We start from the raw sequence: 25785 nt of genomic DNA on the forward strand, positions 1-25785 counted from the left end.
GGTTTTATTAGTCGCCAGCTTAAGGACAGAGAGCTCAGATGGTCCACGGTAGAGAAAGAATGTTTCTCTGTTGTGTGGGCCCTAAGGAAGCTGCGGCCCTACCTCTATGGGACCCACTTCACTGTGCAGACTGACCATAAGCCGTTAAAGTGGCTAATGAACATGAAGGGGGAGAATCCAAAGTTGCTTAGGTGGTCCATAAGTCTACAAGGCTTCGACTTCACTATTGAGCATAGGCCAGGTGTCCAACATAGCAATGCTGATGGGTTGTCCAGAATGTTTTACCGACCTGAACAAGAGACTCATCCAGGGGTGGATTAGTTCCCCCTGTCCATAGTCTGGGAGGGGCGAGTGTTAGGAAAGATTTCGTTATTGTAGGGAACTTTCCTTCCATGTGGCAACCCCTAAACTTTTTGCTATTGTTTTCAACCTGTTTTCTTGACTTTGCCAGAGAAGTGCAGCCTTCTGCTGTACTCCTCTGGGCTTTCGCTCCTTTCTTACGGGGAAACTGACATGCCCTTAAGACAGTCAGTACCGGGGAACGCTGTTTCCCGTAGTTTCTTTTATCGTGTCGCCATTTTAGTGCAACACGACACAAGAGGGCACTGTAAGCTAAGTTACAGCTCTCTTGGGTCTCTAGCCTTCTACAGACCCTAGACACTCTTTTTGGATGGTTTTTGGATCGGTGCAAGTCATTCAGGGACTGGGCTGGTGGCAGCGATCATTTGGTTTATTTTGAGCTCCTTTTGCCGTTCTGAGCACGTTTTTGCCGCGAACACAAAAGGGTGGCCCGGCTACACAAAATGGCCGGACCACGAGGCTCCTTTGTCTAGTCCACTGTCCGTCTTGCTCCCTTTACCTTCCCCCGGGTCAGGCGACCCGGGGCCTTCCTTATTTGGGCATGTAGTTTCCCGCGAAACACGGTTGCTTTCGCGGGCTTCTACATGTCGTTTGAGTGCCCCCAGGATGTGGGCTGGGCTGTCTGGTCCCAATACACATCCTGGGTGCCAGAGAGTCTAGGGTGGTGTGAATGCCTGGGACCACTGTGGTCCGTGATTGGTCCACGTATGGTATGTGTGTTGATGAGCGGATCTCCCATTGGCTCCCCTCCGTTTTGGCGCGAAGGGAACCGTGGATAAGAGGGAGCTGGAAACACCACTACCATGTCGATCTCCTGAGTTCTTACGAACCCAGGGATACAGGAGCCAAGTATCCTGCGAACACGAGGCTGGACCGAGGAATCGCTGGTGACCCCCTGAAGAACTTCTGCTCCTCATTGCTGTTGTCCGGTGAAGCCCTTTCCACCTAAGATCGAACAAGAAGGCCTGTACTGGCGCTTCGACCTATTGGAATAGCAGGACCAGCTATTCCCGGCACCTTCATCAACTCCTGCCGTAAGCCTTCGGAAGTGTCTCTGGGCCATCCAGTTGACTGACCAGCTTACTAAGGAGGCCTGCTCTGTAATCGCCGACAGGTTGGGTGGTGTTCTGAGTCCGGGGCATGCTCACACGCTTCGTTTGCTTAGCAGTCCTAAGCTAGAGGTGAGCGGTGCTCGTTTGGCTTGAATACACCCGGCCGTTCCGTTGCCCTGCTGTGGCGACAAAACTGTGCTTGTTTCTTCGATCGGGACGTCTTTTTACTCTGCACGACGACGAGACGTTCCCTGCTCTTCAGAACCTGCCAGAAGCTGCATCTATCGAGGAGAAGCTCGGGCCTGCTTGCTTCGGGGACCGGTGAGTAGATTAGCTAGGATCTGGTCGCCCTCCTGCAGTGCCCTTTGCTTTTCCCCGCTGTGAATACAGCACCCCTTGTCCGTACTCGCGCCCTGCTTCTGCCTCACAGTGGAGGCTGCGCTAGAGTCGCGGACCGTGTTCTCCTTCATTAGAGCTCCCTACAGAGCTGTTCAACGTCCTCCGAAGAGCTTCACCTTCTGCCCATTGGCACCGGCGTGTGCAGGTACTTTTGAGCGCTAGGCTCCACTCTTCGTAGGGATTGGACTACCATCCAGTTAGGGGCCTCAGAAGGCGGACATATCACTCGCATTGGTTCGCACTGCCTGTTTTCCTTCCCCTGCAGGTGGATAACATATTTCGTGCTGCTAATGCTGTGAAACTGTGTATTCTGTATATATATTGGGTGGATAGTGTATGTGTTGGTTTAATATCGTTGTCTATTGCTGCTTTTACTGTGGTTATTAGTTTCAAGGCCTTATAATAAATGTGTATCTATTTTTGATATAAACAACTGTTTGGAGTAGTTTGTAAGCGCTCTTGCTTTGTGTGCTCATTGCGGGCTTTCAGTCACCCTCACCCCTCTTGAGACCTAGTCTTGACCGCCGCGATCGCTACCTTGATTGGTCTGGCTTGTCCAGAGGTTACCCTGTTCCAAGTAATTAGGTCGGCCTTCTGAACCTCTGCGCCACCAGGACAGAGTTCAGAAATCCGTCTTAACAAGAAGTAGGTCACTCCTTTAGTGGATGCTGTAAGGTGAAAATCATGCCCTTATTTAATAATTGTTGATGTCGAGCTAAGCAGGCTCTTCTAAACTACAAGGACGGGTTAAATAGCTAGTCTGCTAGCAATTTCAAACCAAGATATATCTCGCCATTCCAGCCCAAGAAAACTCCTTTGGATGAAGGGGTCAATCTTTCAGTACAATACAAGTGTAAAGTTGTATATTTTTCACTATGTATCTCTGCGTAAACAGAAACGTGATTTCTACTAATGATGCACCATTCTATTATTACATCACTCCCAATGCTATTAAAAAGATACTACAAATCATCTTTAATATTCTAGCATCTCACCATCCTCTTCCTGATCAACGTGCACCGATTATACTGGACGCCGAGAAAGCTTTTGATTGTGTGGAGTGCAATACATGCTTAAATCACTTGTTTGGCATGGAATCCCCACTAATTTCAGTAAATCTTGTATGCCTCACCATCCTCTAATATTTTAATCAATGAGGCTTTAACCTCCTCTTTCCCAATGCTGACAGGGAACTAGACTAGGATGCCCGCTATGTGCACTTTTATTTGTTTTAGCCCTAGAACCCTTCCTTGAAAGTATGAGAATTGGGGATAAAATTGTAGGCATTAGTATTAATTCTGCAACTGTTACATTGTCTGCTTTACATTTCTAATCGTCTATACCTATTGCTCACATCTATTTATACATTTTCAGACGTTTCAGGGTATAAATTAAATCTTGATAAATCCTCCCTCTTGATAGCACCTTGATTTCTGACATGGATACTTTTGGGATGTCGTTATGTACTGCTAGTATTAAAAACCTTGGAATTATTGTAGTTGCAAATATTCCATACTTATTGAAGCTAAATGCAGATTCTGTGAGATTAGCTATTGAAAGTATGACTACTAAATGGTCTTCTTTGTTCCTAACTTGTTGGGACAGGGATGATACTATTAAAATGATGGTTTCCCCTATCATTTTATATGTGTTGTCTACGATTCCCATTTCTTTCCCCAAAGCTTTCTATAAAAAGACTATCATCTTCAAATTTCTATGGAACAAAATGAAACTTAGGGGGTGTTAAATTCCCAGACTTTGAATCATACCATAAAGCCTTCGTTTTGAAACAATTTATTTCATGCTTACAAAATGTAGAATTATCTGATGTCTTCCCCAACTTAGTGTAAGATTGAATTGAACTGGTTGTCTCCTTTCAAACCTCTAGAAGTTCTGAACATGAATGCCTGGCCCGGCTTAAAGACTTTCCCCAATCTGTGACATGGTTCATCTATGGTTTAACAAGAGCCTACCTTTCAAAGTGGATTTTAATTGACTACACTACTATAATTCCCTTCCATACTCTAGCCTATATCTTCAACCTGTATGATTCCGACTTTGCTGTGTATAAAGAAGTGGCTAATGTAATGACCTTGTCATTGCTAAATCTTAAACAATGGACCCCTTCCATGCAATTTCAGAATCTTCTTGCAAAAGCCGCAGAATCTTCTTGCAAAAGCCTCCACCTAGGCTGCAGCGATTTATAAAGTCTTGATCACTGATTGAAACATGTCCATTACTAACCAACAAGTCGAAAATGAATGTATTAATGATCTCTTGCCAATATACTACCACCATACGGGAAAAGGTATGACTGCAAGGTTTTAAGATATCTAATGCCACAAATCTAACTCAAACTGCCTTTTTAATTTTGAATAGAACTTACCTTACTCCTAAACAAATGTCTAGGTTTGCTTCCAACTTGACAACCGTATGCTGGTCCTGTAAAGAATGTACTGCTGATTTTAAGCACTGTATTTTTAACTGTATATTTGTATTTTCTTTCTGGGAAAATATCTTGTCAATAAAAGAAAAATAATTCTATTTTACAGCTCAACTCAATGTTGACAATCTAATTGTTGGATCTCATGGTTGCTCTGGTTTAATCAATGTGTCCTCTCCCTGGTTGTTCCACCTTCTAGTCTTCATTGGTATTCATCTAATAACTCCTAACTGGCAATGTTTTGATCACTTAACGTATGCTACTTGGTAGAATGATATATGTTACATTTACAATACAAAAAGGTTGTGCCACGTCTCTATTTGATGTACATAAATATAATCAAAGGCGGAGTCCACTGGTCGAATATCTTAATGCCTCCTCAATAGATTCATTTAGAATACTGCTTTAGTTTTAGTTCTGACTGATTCTCCCTTTCCTCTTATGTCTTGTATTGCCCTATTTCATTCTTCTTTTGTGTTCCTCTAATTCATCTCTGATCTATTGCTGCAATAACTTCTAATGTTAGAGTTCTGCAAATGAAATTTTTGTATATTTCTGCATTTATTGTAACTGATACACGCCGCTGATGCCTTTTACCAGTTAACTTAATTTACATATTTATCTTGTTTTATTTAATTGGTAAATCTTATTGTCATCAACATCCGATTATTCGGTATTTACTCATTACAAAACATAATAACATAACAGAAAAGAAATACAAAAACACAGATCCAATTTACAAACATCTTCCAACCTAAAGAGTATGTCGCCATAAGGCGCAAGAGTGGGGTTAGTAAACAAGCCACTGTGGTCCTCAAACTCCCCTGAAGAGTGATCTAATCTCCACTGTCACTCATATCACAACTTTATCTAAACATTGGGACTTTTCAAAAAGACATATCATGGTACACCATCCTCAGAGAAGTATTGTGTTCCTTAGCCTCAACAATCCTGATTTACTGCGACACACAATATGCACATCTTCTCATAATCCCAATATAGATCTCAATGAAACTAACCTGCTCGGTTGGATTGGTGACAATCATATATGCTTAACAAATACAATGGTGAGATCTATAGATGGATAGGGGAGCAGATCAGTTGAGAGGGATCGATTTCAAATTTTGTTCGAGAAGGGATGTGGAAGGAGTGCAGATTAACAGAAAAGGGCTTAGCAGAGAAACTGTATTCGGGACTGATGGAGTCAAACCTACTCATACCTGAACTATTTTGATTTGAGAGTAGTGTTAAGGTTTGTTAATGACACAGTATTTTAATTTGCATATGCAACCATTTTGATATCACACAAACAGTATCTGTACTATTGTGTTTTATTTTTATGAAAAGTAACCATGTTGAACAAACTGCCATTTTTCACAGGTCCATCGAACAATTTAACATTTTTTGACAATGCACTATAGACCGATAAATATAATATTGCACTATTTGGGACGCAGGTTCTGCAATCATATTTTGTACTTACAGACCCAAAAAGCTCAGAGAAAAATGACGCTCCAACCTCTACAAATGCACACCAAACACTACTGGTATTAATCATTACAAAATACCAGTGGGAGAATACAGGTTCTGGGTCAGTGGATAGCATATGTAATTGTGCCAACACAATACTACGGACAAGACGGGTGTTGTAATACCACCAACTGTGGTGATGGGCCCAGTACAAAAGGTTAACATTAAATAACATTTTTTGGGATGAGCCTTAAACTCAGCTTTCATCCAAATTCAAAGGATGGTGATTTGGTGGCGAGGGTACCGCCACATGCAAGGTCAGAAGCCCCTTTCTACATGGATAATCGACATAAAACACTGGAGTAGTCAGATGGCACAGGCAATACTGCTATAAGTGTTCAATAATGTCCATATTGTGCAGTGGTTACTATGTGGGGTTGCTGAGGGGGTTGCTCAATGTTATTCAAATTTCAATGTGGATAATTTCTCCCAGAGGTGGCCGATTTATGCCCAAGAGCAACACCTAGAAATGTAGAATACGAATTTCAGCATATTTCAACCATTAGTGTATAAAAAACAATTTGCTGTAACAAAGAGACACAGTATTATGCGCAGAAGATGAACGCACCCACATAGGTCACCTTTCACTGGGGGCTCAAACGGAGCCATGTAGATGAGTTGCTAACATGCAGATGAATATGCACAGACAACGTATACCTGGAATGCATAGGTCTCTTCCTCTCGGAACATTGACAATAGTGTATTCCTTTTTTAAATGGGTGCCACTGTGACCAGATAAAGCTTGCTTTGAAAGAAATATTTCTGAGAATGTTGTGTACAAATGTAGCAAAAAAAGAGGCATAACTTTTGAAAAAAATAGTTTCATAAATTACAAACATCACTTTAAGTATATAGGTGTGAACACCCCCGTGTTAACATCTGGGGAGTAAAACAGTTCGCTTTCTTTTACCCTACATTCTTCAACACCGATGGGTTAATTTATGTAATTTGTTCCGAGATGCGTGTTTTTTATTTTTTAACTAAAGGTACAATAAAAGGTAAAACGAACAAACCTGGCAGCGCAGGCGAGAGCTCGTTGTATCCTCCGAAAGAAGCGTTGCGCACAAGTTTCCGTCCATCAACTCGGGGTGGAAAGGCGACAGGCGAGACGCCGGCAGAGGAGGAAAACCTGCGGCGGAGGGGTCCCTCGTCCTTCATGGCCCAGGCGGCTCTAGAGGTTACGGGCAGTGAAGGCAGGTTAGATGAGAGCGGAGGAGCGGCAGCCTTCTGCCTCACAACCCCGGTGCACACGAGCACAGCCACACACATTCACAGCAGTCTGTCCCGTAACCTTGGAGCGGGGAGGGAGGAGGGAGGAGGTAAACTGTGCGGCTCCTCCCAGTGCTAATGATACAGTGAAATGGCTTGTTTACACGGTGATCTTATTCATGTCACTCTCCATTGCCTCCTCTAGGGACTATGCAGCCGCACCAATAACGGATGTATCCAAATCAATGCCGTCTGTCCAAAATGTTAACTCACTCATCAAAAACCAGCTAAGAAGCGACTGTTTCAGCAACAATTTGCAACAGCTAAACAGACTGGCAGAACCAAGTGCTTAGTTTGTAAAACAGTAAGTGCCAAGCCTCAAATGTGTTCTACTAGACCTCTGATACAACGTGACTGGCAGCTCTCTGCCCACGGATTCACCACACAGCGTCAGCATATTTGGGGTTAAAGCACCAACTCCCACCGACTCATTGGTGGTGATGCGTGCACTACCCAGGGTAGTTATGCAATGTACACCTACCAGTCAACCTAACCTACTAGTTGTGTCTTAAATTTTGCTGCGATACCACAAGCAGGTGGAATATGCTGACTATACGCAGAGACAAGTGCAAACCTGATTTCCTCCTATGGTACACGGATGGACAAATGTGGGGAAACATTACTGAACTAATGAATTTGCCTATCAAACACTGAAGCAAGAAACGCTTGAACAGGTTGATACTCATTTGACAGGCACTCCTCTTCCCAAGTGCCTTACGCTTGTCTGGCCTTGACACGGTTGTTACTTGTTGCGTGACTGCAACGGCATGACAGTTAAAATAATAAAGTTGCCAATGAAACATCATAATCAAACTGAATCTGAGACAATAAGTGTCGAGGCTAAAAAAAATAGGCACTGACCCCTGGCAAACACCCCACAATTTAAGCACTGGCAGAAAGCCTATTAAGCACCTCTAAAATAATAATGGGCTTTTTACTGTGGCCCAGAAATACTAACAATACAAAAAAGCTGGTTGTTGGCAACAACAAAAAATGCCACTGGATGTTGAGATGATACCTCATATTCAAGTGTTTAATTGGTGGTACCTTTTTCCGTATTTTGGCTGCACCGTGTACACTGCCGCAAACATTGGGCTCCATGTGTTTTGGACTACAACTCCCATCAACTCGAGTACAATCAATGATGAAGGATTATGGGAGTTGTAGTTCAAAACAATTGGACAGGCAGAGGTTGCAGATCCCTCTAATGACCTTGTCAAAGTATTTGCTGCTGATACTTTATATTGCCACATAATGTTAATGCATGATGAACTCCAAAATGGTCAGCACTGACGCACGCAGTGCATGCCTTTCAAACACACATTGAGGCTGCAGGGCAATGATGGCATTACTACCACTAACACAGCAAAGAACTGTGCTGCCCAGACTGCCACTAGTAGTCATAGAAGGATTACTCGCGCACTGAAGGACAGTCCGATAGAGTGTGCCATCGGTATATTGATGGACAGTCTACACCTAATAAGTACAACTAACCATCATAGCACGAGTACCACTTGTCAGCATGTGTATTGCCAACACAGCGAAACACAGTATGAACCCAACTTCTGGCAACACAGCAAAGAATAATGAGTAACTCCCACTAACAGAAGTGGGCAACTATCCTATTTAGACTAACAGTCCAAATAAAACGACTACTGCTAACACAGAGGACAGACATACCGAGTACCACACACTCAGTAATGTATAGTCAGAGACTAACTAGCAATAAGACATCAAAGTACGGTCAGCTTGACTGACGCAAAAACAACAAAGGGTTTTGGAAGGGTAATTACTATTACTAGTCATAGGAGCCCTGTTACCGTATATTTCTTTGCATACCATGTCCCCTAATGAGATTTCACCGATATATTTCACTGAGAAAGGTAGGGGAAATGGTATATGTATAATGCATAATAGGTGGGATAAGGCTATAAATTAAGGTAGGGAGGGGTGAGAAGGGTCTGTGGTGGGCCTCCCCCCACATAAAAAAAGTTTTACAAAAGTAAAAAGAAGATTTCGTTTTTCGGTGAAATGGGTTCAGTGAAATCTCCATTAGGAGAAATCTATTGGAAGAAATAACATACATCCTAGGAGGCCTACCGCATGTACTGTGAAGGACAGTGGGAGCACAGCAAAAGACAGTCATTGCCACACTACTGCCAACACAGTGAAGGGCTATTAGAGGAGGACTACTGCTAACACAATGAAGAACACTCATAGCTTGACTACCGCGAACAGACCACTTACAGTCCACAAGACAAGTCATTTAGCATGATTAACATCTACAAAGGACAGCCAAAGTATGACAGTGACTGAATTGTAAATTCAAGCAATTCCTATGTTCGGCAACATTGAAAATAGAAAGTCAATGGAAGCAGAGCTCGTCCAGGCGATTACATGCCTCGGGATTTGTACGACTGCTGCGTATACAATACATCTTGACCTTTCTAAACCAGCCAATCTGCAATCAGCAATATGTGTCTGTTCAGTGAATGCGCTATGTGGTTACACAGACATGGATTAATTACTTCCGTGTTGTGCTGGGGATGGGAAGGGCTTTTCTGCACACACTACTTTCACTGCAAATGCATGCCCGAGACATCAGAAGGACCGTTCTTAGACTCGAACCCCGAGAGAATAAGTTAACTCCTACATTGTTGTCACAATGTGGCTGAACTATACTGGCTGATAAAATACATCGGTGGACGGGCGTTTGCTGCAGGTCACAGATTCTAAAGGCAGTGTGCCTAGTCCGCTTTTTATCTTTTCAATGCAGGTGAAGGAAATGTGCACACCTAATTGATTAAGAAACATGTCCACCACGAAGCGCCGACAGACTTGCTTTTGCGGTGTTCTATTACAAGTAGGACATATTATTAAAGTGCATGGCTGCGAGCGCCAGTCATATAGCAGCATACAATCCACTGTAATAACCAGTTTGTCTTTTCTATGTAAAGCTCCTTTCACGCAAGTTGACTTATTTTCCTGAAGTCCAGCCACCCGGAGGCCACTGTGCTGCTCAACATCTCCTGTGGGCTGCAAATACACTGGGAACTCCACTTGGACCTGGGCATGCACTGGGGCAGACTTCCACGCAGGCCGACATTTCTGTTTAGCGGTGCACTACACCATTTCTAACCCATGAGTGCCTCTCGATAAATGTCATGCATGCCACTGGCTGCACACTTTCCCACGCTCATGGATGGCAGCACCAAAACGATGAAACGAGCAAGTGTGTGATGAAAAGGGGAGAATGAGAATTGCGCTTCTGCTGCTCGTCCTTTCATCCTTTCTCGAGAGCTGCAGTGACGGCTTAGTGGTACAGAAGCGCGTCACACTCCGGCCTGGCATAACTGCTGAACCCATATGCATGCATTAGTATTGGCCGAACCCCAAACCCTCTCCCGTAATGATAGGCTCACAACTTGTGTAAAGTTTTGGCAATAAAAGGCCATAGGATTTTATTGTACAGATACGAGTTATGGCAAAAACAATATCACATATCATGATGGTATCATACTTTTGGGCACCGGGTCCTGAGGTTACCCCCTCTGACCCGTGCCGCCACACACGGGCAGATTGCGGGCTGACCGTGTTCTCCCAAGAGTATGCCCTAGAGACAGCCCCTGTGAGCAAGTGTTGCATTGATTTCCCGAAAGAAATGCTCCATGCCCTGGTTAGACAAATGGGTGCCGTCGTGGAGAAAGAGTTCTGGGTTGCCTAGTGTAATGGCTGGGTGTTCTATGAAACCCAGTCCTCTTGTCATACAGAATCTCTCCATCGTCCTGTTCAATTTTCTTCTGGATATGTCTATAGATTTGTAGCAGTTGGCCCCTAGCCATTTCTTTCTTGGTAAGATGGCTGAGAAGTATATTTCAGTACCCCTCCAGTTGTGCGAAATGCCTGCTAGGGAGGAGCAGATTTCTTCGCATAGGATGCGTCTAGCCGTGTTGACTAGGTCGTTGCCCCCTACATGAATGATCAGGAATTCTGGGGGGGTCCCTGTATGCCACCAATTCTGCTAGTGTTTCGTGGACGTCGGCCCAACGTAGGTCTCTGCATCCCCACCATGAAGTAATGGTGTTTCTGAAAGGTGGCCCTTCTTTAGTCTCTTCTGCCCATCTGCCTGTCCTGAAAACGAATGAGTGGCCAACTATCCATGCTGATCGGAGTGTGGTCCTCGATTCACCTGTTGTTTCTGTGGTGGTGGGAGGGAGGGAAAAGAAAGAAGATTTTAGGGAGGAGGGCTATATCAGTTGTGGTCTGATATATCTTTTATAGCAGTCTGACTTCCATCCCCCTATGTTTTTTAGTTGTTGCGGTGATAGGATGGTGATGCAAACCGGACAGTTTGTTGCTTCATCAATGCAACAAATGTTGATGGTTCTTTTTGCGCCCGTTTTCGACTGTTGCATTTCTAGGTTAACACTCTCCTGTCTCACCCTGATTTCCATGACACCCAGGCCGTTTGTGGCCTTGGTGCTGGAAGCGATGAGTTCCCCTTCCCGGAAAGCCCCAAAGTAGGCTAGGAAAAAGGCTGTTTTAAATAACATTATCTCGTATGGGTGCCAACATATGGCTTCCAACTGGCTTGCTATCTGCAGCAGTTTGCTGAAATCAAGGGGTCGGCGGGTGTCCACTTGGGCACTCTCTATTCTGCCCCATCCCTTCATTGCATAAGAGATGAGGGCGTTCTGGGTGGGGTCTGAATCGCCCCGTATTTTTGTAAAATATGAAATTGCCACCAGGTGTCTTTTAGCCCAATCCCTTTTTAAACCTTGTTCCAGAGCCCATTTAAAAATACTTCTATATCTTTAATGGTTATTAATTCTATGTGGTTTACACCTGTGGCCTTAAATACGGTTTGCAAACACTTACTGTACTGTGTTGCAGTAGTGCTTGCCACTGCCCTCTCTGCCATCTTCGTTAGGAAGCCTGTGAGGTTGTTGGCACCCGTTGTTGATGTTCCTGATTCTTGTTGGGAATCCCGGCCTGGGCTCTCTGGCGTTGATCCCAATGTGTTGTTGGCACCCGTTTTAGAGGTGCCTGCTTTGTATTGGTCATCCCGGCCTGCACTCTCTGGTGCTGGCGTTGATGCCAATGTGTTGTTGGCACCCGTTTTAGAGGTGCCTGGTTTTCATTGGGCATCCCGGCCTGTGCTCTCTGGCGTAGGCGTTGATGCCGTTATTCTTGTCCTCCCATTATTGCCCAGCATTCTGCTGGTATTGGCGTCATCTGTTCTTGGGCGTGCGGCGCTAGCTCACGGAATCTTGTCCACTGGAAGCGAGATAAGCCATCAGCAATGTTATTATCTGCCCCTGAAATGTGCTTCGCTTTGAGAACATTTACTTGTAGTGTGACTGTTGTAATGGCTCGTAATACTTTCAGTACTAAAGGGCATTTCGTAGACCTTCTGTTTATGGAGCCCACTACAGCCATGTTATCGCACCAGATCAAAAGTTCTGTGTTCGCTAGTCGCCTGCCCCAGATGTGTAATGTTAGCCAGATGGGAAATATTTCTAGTAAGGTGATGTTTCTTGTCCACCCTGCTGCTTGCCATGAATTGGGCCTGTGTCCTGCCACCCATTCGGAGTCTAGTATGGCTCCAAACCCCTTGCTCCCAGCTGCGTCGGTGTATAGGACCCTGTTTGACCGGGTATTTAAAGGCGTTCGCCAAAGTAAAGACCCGTTGAAATCTCCGAGGAATTTTCCCCATGCTTCCAGGTCTTGTTTCACCTCTCTGCCTAGCCGGATATGCAAGTGTGGTTTGGTGAGTGATTTGATTTTGAACTCCAGGCTTCTGGGAAATATCCTCCCTTGAGGTATTATTCTGGATGCAAAATTGAGGCTACCTGCTAAGGATTGTACTTCCTTTACTGTCCCCTTTTCTTTCGTTATCAGGTTTTGTATTTTAGACAGGAGTTCTGATATTTTTATTTTGGGGATTCTGCAGAGCCCCTTTGCTGTGTCTATTTCGATGGCCAGGAAAATTATGTTTGTGTCTGGTTTGGTGGTTTTTTCCCCCTCGCTAGGGGAATTCCCCACTGTGCGGCCATGCGCTCAAGTTTTGCTAAAGCCCTGCCGCATTTCCCGGAGTTTGGTGGCCCTATGACCATGAAATCGTCTAGGTAATGCACTATTTTTGTCCCTGGTCTCTGCTTTAGGAAAGCCCATTGGAAAAAGGAACTGAATTGCTCAAATAGTGCACAGGATACTGCGCACCCCATGGGGAGGCATCTATCTACATAGAATTTGTTTTTAAAAGTGAAACCTAGCCACTGCTGTGACTCTGGGTGGACTGGCAAAAGTCTGAAAGCAGATTTGATGTCCAGCTTGGCCATCAAGGCGTTTCTGCCGCACTCTTGTATGAGCATTACCGCCTCTTGGAAATGCATGCAAGATACGGCGGATTCTGTGTGTGGGATGCTGTCGTTTAAAGACTGGCCTTTAGGGTAGGAGAGGTGATGGATTAGCCTCATTTTCCCGGGTTCTTTTTTGGCGACCAGGCCTAGTGGAGATATTAAATAGTTCTTTAAAGGCATGGCGTCCCAGGGACCTGCTACCCTGCCTAGTTGCAGTTCTTTCTTGATTTTGGTTTCTACTATCTGGGGGTTGTCCCTGGCTGACTTTAGGTTCATCGGGATGGTATGTGACCCCGTGCCCTTAAATGGGATGGAAAAACCTTTGGTGAAACCCTGCCATGGTATCCTGCTGGTTTCCTTGTCTGGGTAGTAGTTTAGGGCGTCCCTAAAGTTGCCCGGGTTGATGGGTGTTCTTCCTGGTTCTAAAATTGGGATATCATTCTTTCTTGGCTGGTAGTCTGGTGCAGTTGCTTGCTGCATGGTTGCCGTTGCAGTTTGTGCAGGCATGTTTGTACCAGCATTCTTTGCCCCATGTACACTGGTTTTTCCCAAAATTTCTGCATGGAATGTTGGATTTGGCAGCCTGCTGTTTGTTCTGTCTGTGGGCATTATTTTTAGCCGCCCAAGGCTGGTTCCTCCGAAAGGGCTGCTCCCCTTTTTTGGATTTATCATTGTCATGAGATTTGCTTCCTTGCGAATTTTTGCTATTTTTGGAAGAAAAATGCATGGTATCTTCTTCCTGGGGAGGTTCGGCGTTGAGGGTGTATAAATCGTTCTGGACTTCATCCCACTCAATGGCTGGCCTTTCTGACATGCTCCTCCTAAATCGTATGGTAGCCATGTCTTCCCCCTCTGTGTTACTTTTACTTCCCTTATTTTATCAACGTATGCCCAGATCTTCCTACCATCCATGGGGAATTTTTCTTCATATATTGTTGCTAAAATGGCAAAGGCCTGTAACCAGTTGTCCCAGTTTTGTTCGACCTGGGCGTTTCTGGCAACAGCTTTTTCTTCTATCTTTTTGGGGTCTCTGAAAGCGTCTTTCCCTTTGCGTTGGGCTTCTATTAGGGAAAAGATTTCTATAAATTCCTTGGACCATATGGCTTCTTTGATTGTGGTATCAATGTTCCATGCCAGGCATCTTTTGTATCTATTTAATATCTCTGTTTGGCAAGATTTCATTTTTTGGTCTAACTGTGCATTACAGATTGTTACAATGTCAGTTGTATTGCTGCCGGGTGTCCCTGTCACACCCGTGTTGTCTGTGCTGGGGGTTGCCCATGCTTTTAGAGAACCTGCTGAATCTGTTGCTGGAGTTGTGGAGGCTGTTGTATTTACAGCTGTGGGTACTACTGGCAACTGCTGTACTTGTTGTGGCAGGATTGCTGTAGGTAGTGTTACGGGTGGGTTGACAACCGTTATTGTAGGTTCTACTGCGATGGTAGGGTTTGAGGCCCCAGGTTCCCTTGTGGCCGGTGTCTGTTACCCCCTTATTTCTACCATTAGTTGCTGTAATTCTGCTACATTCTCGCATAGTTTTGACAATATTTTGGTACCTTTTTTGGCGCCTTCGGATACTTTTCTCCTTTTTAATGGTGCAGAAACCTCCTCTTGGCTGGGTGAGCTGGTAATTCCTTCCCTGGGTAGGCCGTACATGTTTTCTCTAACCCATGCCCATCCGTAGTGCTCTGCCGCTTCAATGGCTGCTAACAATAGTGGTGATTTGGGCTTCTGCACCAGTGTTGAGGGTGTCCGTGCTTTCCGTTTGGGCCCCATGGTCTTCTATGCCTGTAAATTGTTGAATCGGCCGCCGTCCGCGCTGGGCTGCTCGGGTGCCTCTCTCTCCTTCATTCGCACTGGTTTTGGGATGATTCTGCAGCATGTGTCTTTGTTTGTTTTCGACACGCTCACCGCTCGCTTTTTCCTCTATGCCGAGATGTTAAGATTGACACCGTCCGCGCTAGCTGTTCGGTTGCCTCTTCTTCCTTCGTTAAGGCTGCAATGCAATTGCTTTGAACAGTACAATGTTCAGGAAGGAAAAAAAGACGCTGCTATGTACAGCGAACTTCAAGAATTGCTAAAGAAGCAAGAAGATTTGGAAGACACTGAGTAAACAGTGAACCTCCTGTTTGCTTGGGTCCCCGTTCAGGGTCCACAAACAGATTGTGTTTACTCTGAGCATGCTGCTCATATTTATAGGACCCAGGGAGGCCCTCGGTCTTTGTTGTGTATGTGGTGGGGGCTGCTGTTGTCGCAGCCCCCGACCAGGTTTGCCGACTGTCTGGCCCCCTGGTGAGGGCAGATCTTTTGAACCTGGGCCCTGCCTGATGGTTGTTTTCCTTATGGCGCTTAGCACCTTGCTGTTTGGAGGAAGGGTGAGATGACTGTTCGCACCTTACCCTTCCGTGGCATTGTGCTGCCGAGACTGCGTGTCTCTGTAGCTGGGGGGAGGAGAGGAGCAGGCAAGGGGGGGTTGGGGCTGCCCCTCTCCCAGCTGCCGATGGTAACAGCAGTTACCCTGCCTCGCTTGTGGGATGCCCATGCAGCATTGCCCAGAAGCATGCTAAAAAGTCAGCTTTGTTCCCACGTCAAAGAACAGCAGCGTGACAAATTCCAAGCTGCTTCGAGCACGTTACCACTGTGATGATTAAACACTGAATCAAAGAATGCACATGTGCGTTAACATTAGTGCATTGCACTCTACGATACATGTTCACAAACCAATTCGGGGGAAAAGGGTGCCACCTGTGTCACCGTTATCAAATTCAGGCTTTTTAGCCAGTGCTGCTTTGCTTTGAGGGGCTCCCATACCTGTAATGGGGTAAACAAGCCTACAAGTCCTTATTTCCACGGGATATTCATTGGCTAAAAACAAAAGAATGGCGGAAGCGGCAGCATGCGAAATGGACCACAGGTATACGTTCTCCACTGGGTTTATGGCAGATCTAAAATAGTTTTATGCGATGTTACTTTGAAAGCATTTAACCTTAATGCAGCACCAACCAACTTTTTTTTAAGTAGCAGCCAGTCGAAGTAAACCTTTATTTTTTTCGACTAACATTCAGTCAGAGAACATCTTGAACATGGTTCTGAACTGCGTGTCATTCATGTGGAAACAGTCAACCTGGACCTGATTGCCAACAGTGGCACCGCGTTAATATCCCATTCTCCAGCAAAGTTAACTGGTGTCCTCATTAGCCCATATCACGCATTCCGATACTAATTAACAGGGTAGCTTTTAAAACATCTCACACTTAAGTGAACCCTGCTAAGAAGCTAACCTAGTAATGACCTAGTCTGGGCTCTGACAAACGATACTGATGATAATGAGGGTTGACCGCACGACAAAGCAATCTCATTATTGAAGAGCACACTCAACAGAGACGTAAGTGGCTGCACACGATTCCCCACTCACCACACGAGCCGGCTCTATCAGCATGCAAATCAGCGGAGAAATCACTTGCGCCTGTCATCTACACAGTACGGCAGCAGCTGCTGCTGTAGCAGCGAATAGGGCACCCGGTAAAACCTGGCAGAGTAACCATACCCCTGTGCCTGAGAATCAACAAGCTGGGTCACGAATATACTTGCCTTCAACGCTCGGTCCCTTGAATCACAAATTTAAAATCCACAACACTGGGCTGTTCATGCTGCGAGATGTGCCCAATTCCTCTGTGTCATGCGTTCTTCTCAATTTACCAGCTAGCCCCGGAATGCAATTTACAGTGAGGCAATGATTTGAAAAGGGAAAAGAAAGGCTTTATTTCCGCCCGATTACAGCTCTCCGGCTCCGATCCCGCACTGGCGTCTCAGGCAGGCGGCCGTCACCAATACTCCTCCCTCTGGAACACGTGGACCTGGGGCTGCTCAGGTTTCCGTGGCAGAGCCCAGAGCCTGTCTGAATCCCGCCAGGGTGGCAGCTCGGGGCAAGTAGGTCAGCGCGGACCAGATTTACAGGCAAAGCAAGTCACGCGCTAATATCCTGCAAACAGCCCTCCTCTTCAAGTCTACGCCAGCATTTGTATCAATCGTGACAAAGGTGCTCAGAAAAGAGCGGAGACCGAGAATGAAACATTGCAAATGTGTTCGCACCAAGAAAGACTGCGCTAATCCAGACACTAATATACAAACCAAAAACAAGCATTGCCAACAGCAATAGGTTTTGGATTTCCCTTCTCAAGTGAAACCTCAAATGTCCCAATACACTGGATTCCATGACTTAAGGACGATTACAATTGATGATGATTAAAGTACTCAAGAGAAAACGGGCACACGTTTCAAGCAAAAAGTAGAGCAACACAACACTGTTCTGTCAAGCCTGAACATCTGTGAACATTTCCTTTAAATTGACAGAAGAGGCAAGCAAATTACAACTAAGGCACATACAGAATGTTCTCATCCCAGCAAAATACCAAGGGAGGAAATAACGATATCACTAAAGCAGATGTGCTTACACACACACACACACTGGCAATATATCACTGTTCCTAGCAATAGTTTTCTCCACTAGGCACTGGTGTAGCGGGAGCCCCCACATCCCCGACACTGCAGGGGACCTCCTTGCACCATACTCTAGGTAGGGCATCAAGCTTCAAAAAGAATCCTTTCTTTCTGAAGTCAGGGTGTAAGCACTCCAACTTCAGAAACAAAAATAATTTCTATATGAAATCATCCAACTTCAGAAACAAAAATAATTTCTATATGAAATCAGAGTACAAGCACTACAACTTCAGAAAACAACGTTCCAGTTACGCTGCATGCTCCGGCTCCACTGCGCATGACAGGAACCAGGAAGCTCTCTATGCTTCCTTGATCATGTCAATGTGGTGAAGGCTAGTGTCTGAAAAGATCATGCGTGGGAACAGGTAAGTGGTAATGCAGGTTCTTTATTAGTGGTCCTGCAGAGACTGCCACAGCAGCTCTGCTAACCAGCCGCTTTAAGTAACCATCTCACATTGATCTCCCGAGCCTTCCAGATTCCAATCTAGAAGGATCGTGAGATAGATTATAACATCTCCCCCCTTTAAAATATAATAATACGAACCAATGAAACAATGAATATAGGAAAGATCACTGGGAGTTAAGGGAGAGAAGTTTCTGAGCACAACAAGATGACCCAGAGTGTAATTATGAACAATGAACAAAATACACCCGAAAACATATTGATGATTACCTAACAGGAAAGAGCACTACCATTTTTTTAATTATCAATCACGTACAAAGTCCTTCAACCATGTGGGTTTCTTTCTCACTCTTTTGGCTGATAACTCCACATCATCGGAGAAGTGTGTCCGCTGACACCCCATTATAACCTTCCTCACATTTTGCCAACTTACCCATTGACCACACCTCCCCTCCTTCCACTATCACCACACCATTCCTTAAAGCAGAAATTATTTTTGGACCAATACATCTACTCTTGTTGCACTTGTGGGTGAACCTTGAATTCCGTATTAATACCCAATCTCCTATCTTCCATTCTTGCTCCTTTACACCCCTTTTCCCATCAAACATTTCTTTGGCATTACTCCGACTCTTTTATATGAAATCCATTATCACTTTTCTATCCACGAACACTGAAGTTTCCAAACCTAACCACCCTGTGCACAACTTTGTACCTCGCTCTCTCCCTTTTAATGAGACAAAAGACGATAATATTATCACCGAGTGTGGTGTAGTGAGGTAATCTCACATGTGGTTTAAAACCGCCTTCCATGGCAACCTTGCTTTTAATGCTAGCTGAATTCCACCCTCAATAAATCTGTTAATTCTTTCTACCATTCCATTAACCCTTGGGTGATAAAATTCTCTGCGGGTATGCTTAATGGCAGAACTTTTTTAAAACGTCTTCATAAACTCCGAACAAAACTGTATCGCATTGTCAGTGATCATTTCAGTGAGACAACCTTCTCTTACGAAAATCCTCTCTAAAAACATTACTAGTTCTTTCGCTGTCAAACTGCACTCCATTCCACCCATTTGGTGTGAAAATCCACTAAAACAAAAATGTCAATCCTTCACCTAGACCCTGTATAGGACCCATTATATCAACTGCTACTTTTTTCCAAGGTTGATCAGGAACAAAATTAGGAAACCGCGGGGTTTCACGTACACAACCTTGGTCTTGTCGCTTAAACAACAAGGCATACAATTCCTGACATATCCTTCTGCCAGACTGTCCATTCCAGGCCACCAAAAGCTCTGCCTCAACTTCCTGTTAGTGCCACTCACTCCTAAATGTCCTTGATGAGCTACTTCCGCTAACTGAGCTCCAAGCTTCTCTGGAGGAATAATACACAACCCTCTTCTGAGCCTCCCGTCAATGACCCTCAATTCATCTTTTACCTCCCACCAAACTTCAAACCTTTTCTCTAAAGTTTCTTTATTGGGCCAACCAGACACTGCCCACTCTCTAACGATCTTCATGTCCTCATCATCATTCTCACAATTCTCACATTATGTTTGTTCAACACATCCTATTTCCAGACTGGCAACAATGACTTCCTCTTTCCGTTCCCCTTGCACTTCTTCATCCAATGCTACTAGCATCCCTGACAAGCAATCTGCAACAACATTACGCTTCCCTGGCAGGTAGCAAACCTTGAAATCATAACCTTGCAAACCCAAGTACCACCTACTGGTTCTCTGCGACCCCGCTCCCCAGTTCTCGCAAACATTTGAGCTAAAGGCTTGTGATCTGATCTGACATTGAATTCTCTGCCCCACGGAAAATAAAGTGCGTTATCGCCCAAAAGACTGCCAAAGCTTCTCTCTCAATGACAGAATAATTCTTCTCAGCTCCTTTTACTGTCCTTGACGCAAACGCTATCACGGGTTCTTCCTTGTTAGGGTCGGACTGAGTGAGAGTTGCTCCCAGTCCTAAAACACTTGCATCCACTGTCAGACACATCTATTCTATTTTCTGGACAAAATGTTCCTATTGAAGGTGCCTTTACAATGTCCTCCTTTATTCTTTGAATTGCTTCATCGCATTCCTACGACCAATTGAACTGCACTAATTTCTTCAGTAAAGATCTAGGATGTGTGGATATGACTGCAAAGTTCTTAACAAACTTGTAGTATTCCGCCAAACCCAAAATGATCTCAATTGATCCTTTTCAATGGGGTTGGGAGCTTTATCGATAGCATCCACCAAACTCAATTTTTGGACTGATTCCTCTTCTTGATATGCTGTCATAGTCGTCACTCTCCAAAGCTATTTTGCACTTTTTCCTTTGCACCGTGAGACCTGCTGCTCTCAATCTTTTCAAAACCATTCCCAATAGTTCATCATGTCTCTCTAAGGATTCTGCGTGAACCAGTATGTCATCTTGAAAAACTATTATGTTGGGTACACCCTCCAACACCTTTTCCATCACTCTCTGGAATACTGCCGCTGCTTAGCCAAAAAGGCATTCGGCAGTATTTGAATATGCCTTCAGTTGTGACAAAAGAGGTAAGATGTTGACATTCGCTCACGAGAGGTACTTGATGATATGCAGACAACAAATCTATCACCGAGAATAATTTGGAGTTACTCGATGTTGACCAAGCTTCTGATATGATAGGCAACGGATGGCAGTCCAACCAAATATTTTTATTTAAATCTCTTAAATCTACACAGAGTCTGATGCTGATATTTTGTTTTGCCACGATCACAACTAGAGACAGCCATTCAGAGCTTTCAATCCTTTCAATTATCTCTTTTTAAAGTAACCCTTCCAGTTCCTCCATTAGCTTCTCCTTCAACTGATGTGGTACTGTCCTCACTTTATGCACCTTGGGTATTGCTTTCTCCTTGATCCTGATACAATGCTCAAAATCTTTCAGTTTACCTAGGCCTTCTGAGAATTCTCTTTCCCACCTGTCCCTTACTTCAGCTATAGCTATCGGTGTGGGTGCATTATCTTGGATGTGAATACCCAGATTGTACTGTTCATCCCAACGTAATGACGACTATCCTTCTTTAGTGACATACACATCAACCACACAGCTCCTGCCCTTGTATTTGATAACAGCTAAGAATGTTCCCATCTGTTCAATCTTGACCTTCCCATAGGCATATGGTTCTATTTCGTATCGGAGTAGATTCTCCACTCTTCCTTCAACACATTCTTCATAAGTCTCTTGTGACATTATAGTCCATGGGGAAGAGCTGTCTACTTTCATAGTTACCACTTTGCCATTTATCACAAACACATCAGTTGGACCCTTCCCCTTTTCCAGACAGGGCACTTACTTCCAAAATGTGCTTGACTTGTGTCATTGACTGGCTTATTGAAGCTTCCTGTTCTGGGCATCTTCCTCCTGTTTCAATTATTTCTATTAACGATTTGCAGCAGACTCATGCAAAGTGTCCTCCCCTTTTGTACTTAATGCAATTAACATTTCTGGCAGGGCAAATTATTTTTGAAGCTAGATGCCTATTGCTGCCGCATTTGTAGCACTTAACTTCTCTTGCTTCATTCCCTTTCCTGTTTTGTTTTTTGGCAGAGACCTCTTGTGTCTGTCTTTCATTTCTAATACTTCTCATGTAGCGAGAAGTTTGTTCCATTCCTCTCGCAACCTATATTGCTTGTTCCAGTGGCAAATCCTTGGAGATCAACTTTTCTTGTACTCTGGCGTTATTCGTGGAGCATACAAATTGGTCCCTGATTAGGGAGTTAGTTAGTGCCCCAAAATCGCAGGTGTGACTCAGAGTTCTTAGAGCCGCCACAAAACATTCTACAGGCTCCTGTGGTTCTTGAGAACTCCCAAAAAACCTGTGGCGTTCAAAGGTAATGTTGTTCTTTGGCTCGAAATGGTCTTGTAATTTTTGTTCTGCTAGTGTATAGTCATCTACATCTCCTTGGCCTTCCTCCCTTGCATCTGGGAGGCCATCATATACACTTCGCCCCTCTGCTCCTAGGTAGGACAGCCTGCTTCCTGGCCGGTGTGAAGTTGTCACCACCTATTGCTAGTAGAAGGTGTCGAAGAGTCTTTTCCATCGGTCCCATCTGATGGCTGGAGTGCCAGGTTCCGGTAGAAAGGGTGGCGGTGGTGCCATGCTGGCAGCTGCCATGTCCGCAGATTCCCGTCTAGAGAGTGTATAGCCCCCTTAATTCCTTGTATTATTTTTTTTTGTGTGTGTGTGTGTATATCTGTCTGCTTTATCTTCTGTTCAGTTGGCTTACAGCTTACAGTACTCTTGTACTTTATTTATATATTCTTTTCCTTTGAGGCCCGTAATCCTTTTGGTGCCTTGTTTATGTGGTTGCTGTAGAAACCTACTTCTTTCCTTTTGTATGCCTTTACTCGTAAGGCCTGTTAGTTCTGTGGCTTTGTTTATTTGGTTGCCGTGCCAACACTCAGTTCCCCCTCACGTTGCGCCGACGCTCGCGGGACCTTTCCTCTAACCCACAAGCATCGCACAGATGTGGCTCTTCCCTTTTTGGGCCCTCCTCGACTTGGTGAGCGCAGTCGTCTCCGCTGGGGTTGTTGGTCTCCTGGGGACTCCGGTGTCGCGCCTCCCTCAGATCCCGAGAGGCTTGCGACTTGTCTCGAGATAGGATCACCGTCCCTCTTGGGACTTGAGGGGACTCCCACAGGCCCGCTTGCAGCCTCGTTGCCCGTGAAAAGATCAAGTGTTCAAACAGGTATGTGGTAATGCAGGTTCTTTATTAGCAGGCCTGCAGAGACTCCCACAGCAGCTCTGCTAACCAGCCACTTCAAGCAACCTTCACACATGGATCTCTCGAGCCTTCCAGGTTCCAATCTAGAAGGCTCGGGAGATGGATTATAACAGTGTCCTTCCTGGAGGAGTTGTTCAGGTGTGTGCATGTGTGTTGCATGTCTTTGATGTATGTAGGTTTGGACCCATGCATGCATGCAATGATGTGTTAAGTATTATGCATTGATTGTGTGAATGAGTATGATGTATGGGTGGCTGGGTGAGCAAGTGAAAGGTATGTGAATGGGTGTGCGGATGGGTTGTGGTGAGCCGACAGCAGAGGAGCTAATTTTTGCAGGTGGGGAGTGAGGGCGGAATAGGGGGGGGCACTTGAACGTACATCCATCCATGAGAAAGCAATCATGTTAAGTGTTATTACGTGGCTACACTGGCATTTTGGTGCAGGCAGTTCAGACGTGTTTTTATTGTGGCATGGCATTTTCAATGGCAAAACCAACAGCAGTATGTCCTTACATGGGGATACTGCAATATTTTGGCAGTGCAAGCTTGAGCATGTTTTCTTATATCTTTAAAAAAATAGTTATTGTTTTCTAGTTCATTATGAACTTTCACAAAAGAGCAAACAATAAAAGCAGTAAAAAATATTCAAACACATTCAATAATGATCAGTATGCATTATAAAAGCCTTTAAATAATCCACTCATAAAATATATTACACATCTCTTTCTCAAAGCATCTTAGACTGTATAACACACCTGATCGCACCAACTATTTATCAGCCCTCATAATGTTTCTCGGTAATATCCCACTCAACTCTTACAACAATAGCTGAGCTACGTGCCCAAGCAGAAAACAGATGACAAATTAACAACAATTTCCAACCTGGCCAGTGCAATTTCTCTAGTCATACTACATTGAGAAAGGCCCTTTAGCAAAAGAAAAAGTTGCCCTGTATGTCGTATAGGCTAAATGCATATAATCAGTCCTTTAAGTGGGATTAGAAATCGAGGGTGTGGGGGTCACTCCTTGGAGGACGTGGCCCAACAGACCCCACTTGCCTAAGGGGGGCCGGGGAGGAAGCTGGTAAAAGGAGTAGTGCTGGGGCACACTGGCATTGTTACAGTTGTAGCACGCAGCCCCTCCTTTTAAACAAAATAAAGGGCTGGGCGCACCATAGGTTTGACTCCAGTGAACACCCAGCTCGCACACAGTGGGCAGCCCTTCATTCAAGGAGCCGTGTGGTGCAACGCTTTAATCACGGGCTCCTTGAATGTAAGGTGTGCGCGCTGCTGATGGCTCTGTACTCAAACAGGAGGAGGGCAATGCCTTTTCTTTTTTCTAATCCGAAGTGCTGACACCTGTGGGGTACATTATCTGCCCAGCAGAACTCCCCTACATCACCAAACCGCATCTCTGCAGTACCCAGCAGAATGGCTGCGCTGGCTCTGTTGGGCACTATCGCCTTACATTAAAACTGCACTTTGCAGTCTCCAAAATGATGGCTGCACCGTCTTACCAGCCAGACATGGGGGAAGATGAAACACAGAACAGCCCGAGAATTTCTGCCAGTATTTTCTCCAATTGCACCAAAGAAAATAATTCAAAGGCAGCACTGCTATGCTGCCAGCTCAAAACGTTTTCAATGAGAACGAAAATATTCTGCCTTTTAAAATGACTGTGCCCTGATGCTCTTTTTCATCTGTTCAACAGTACACAGTTCTGATCCAGTGAGACCCAGCTAGGTCGCTCCATATTCAGGTTGTGCTCTAGCAAAAAGGTGGCATTTCACCTTGAATGACAGGCTGTGCCAGGCAAGATCTGTAAAATAACAAAGAACTTCACTTCAGCCATACGCAAAAACACTTTACCTTTTCAACAAAATATCACAGCCAAACTCTTTATAAAAAGCCCTCTCTCTCTCCTAACTCATGTCAGTTTCATGTGGACTCTTGCCTTGGACAGACGCCTGTGTGGTAGAAATGACTAGGGCCATAGAAATGCTCAAAACACAGATGCGAGAGAAAACCGCATTTTGTAAAGTGACATTGCAGGAAAATTAACTACGTGTAAAATTGTGCTTTTAACAAATAAGACAATGTCGGTTTGAAAGTGAAAATGTTGAATTAAGACCCTGTCCTTGCATAGAAATGTAATGGAGGTTTGTTTTAAAACATATATAGGATGCTTAATTCCAACAGTCTTGCTTTCTGGTTCAGGAAAGAAAAATAAATTACTGTGAAACCAGCAGGACAGGTTTTTAGGCCCTGGCTTCAAAGGACTGACTACAGGAGCTACCTCCCCCAAGTGTACCAGCATCTGGGGCATATGAATAGGCAAGGGTGAAGCATTTCGCACCGTCATCAGACATTGCGGCAGTGCTCCAGCCTTGGACAACTGGGACACATAGGTGTGACTTTCTGTAGCACCTCCCCTCCCCACAAACTGGAGAGCTTCAAAGACAAATCCATCGCAACACAAGGCTAGTGCCTGACAGTTGGCTGTGGGTTTGAAAAAAATGCCCTTATTTGGAAGACAAAGCCGGCCCATCTGGGTCAAAAGACTGTTCTTATTTCATAAACTTTAAGACTCTTATTCCTGGAACGGGAAAACGCAGGAATGCAAAAGTTTAACAGATTACATGTAATTTTTGTGGCATTAAAACAAGACCTTATGGCTTTCCCTAGCAGGTATGGGACGCAA

The 25785-nt window shown here is 44.7% G+C and overlaps 1 protein-coding gene across 5 annotated transcripts in view; it reads right to left on the reverse strand.

The window, feature by feature from the left end:
* The window catches only part of OSBPL8 (oxysterol binding protein like 8), a 2810514-nt gene that overhangs the window by 1742008 nt on the left and 1042721 nt on the right, over positions 1 to 25785 (reverse strand). The window contains exon 1 of one of the 5 annotated variants that reach the window (XM_069629376.1): positions 6798 to 7058. The exons of 3 other annotated variants lie outside the window; for them this stretch is intronic. In XM_069629376.1, the coding sequence (XP_069485477.1) occupies positions 6798 to 7053 (256 nt within the window). In that variant the 5' untranslated portion in view covers positions 7054 to 7058. Of the gene's footprint in view, positions 1 to 6797; positions 7059 to 25785 lie in introns of those variants that run through there. One more of the 5 variants, XM_069629379.1, reaches the window with a different exon arrangement.

The sequence above is a fragment of the Ambystoma mexicanum genome, chromosome 12 (assembly GCF_040938575.1).
Source record: "Ambystoma mexicanum isolate Mex_15411 chromosome 12, UKY_AmexF1_1, whole genome shotgun sequence".
NCBI lineage: Eukaryota > Metazoa > Chordata > Amphibia > Caudata > Ambystomatidae > Ambystoma > Ambystoma mexicanum.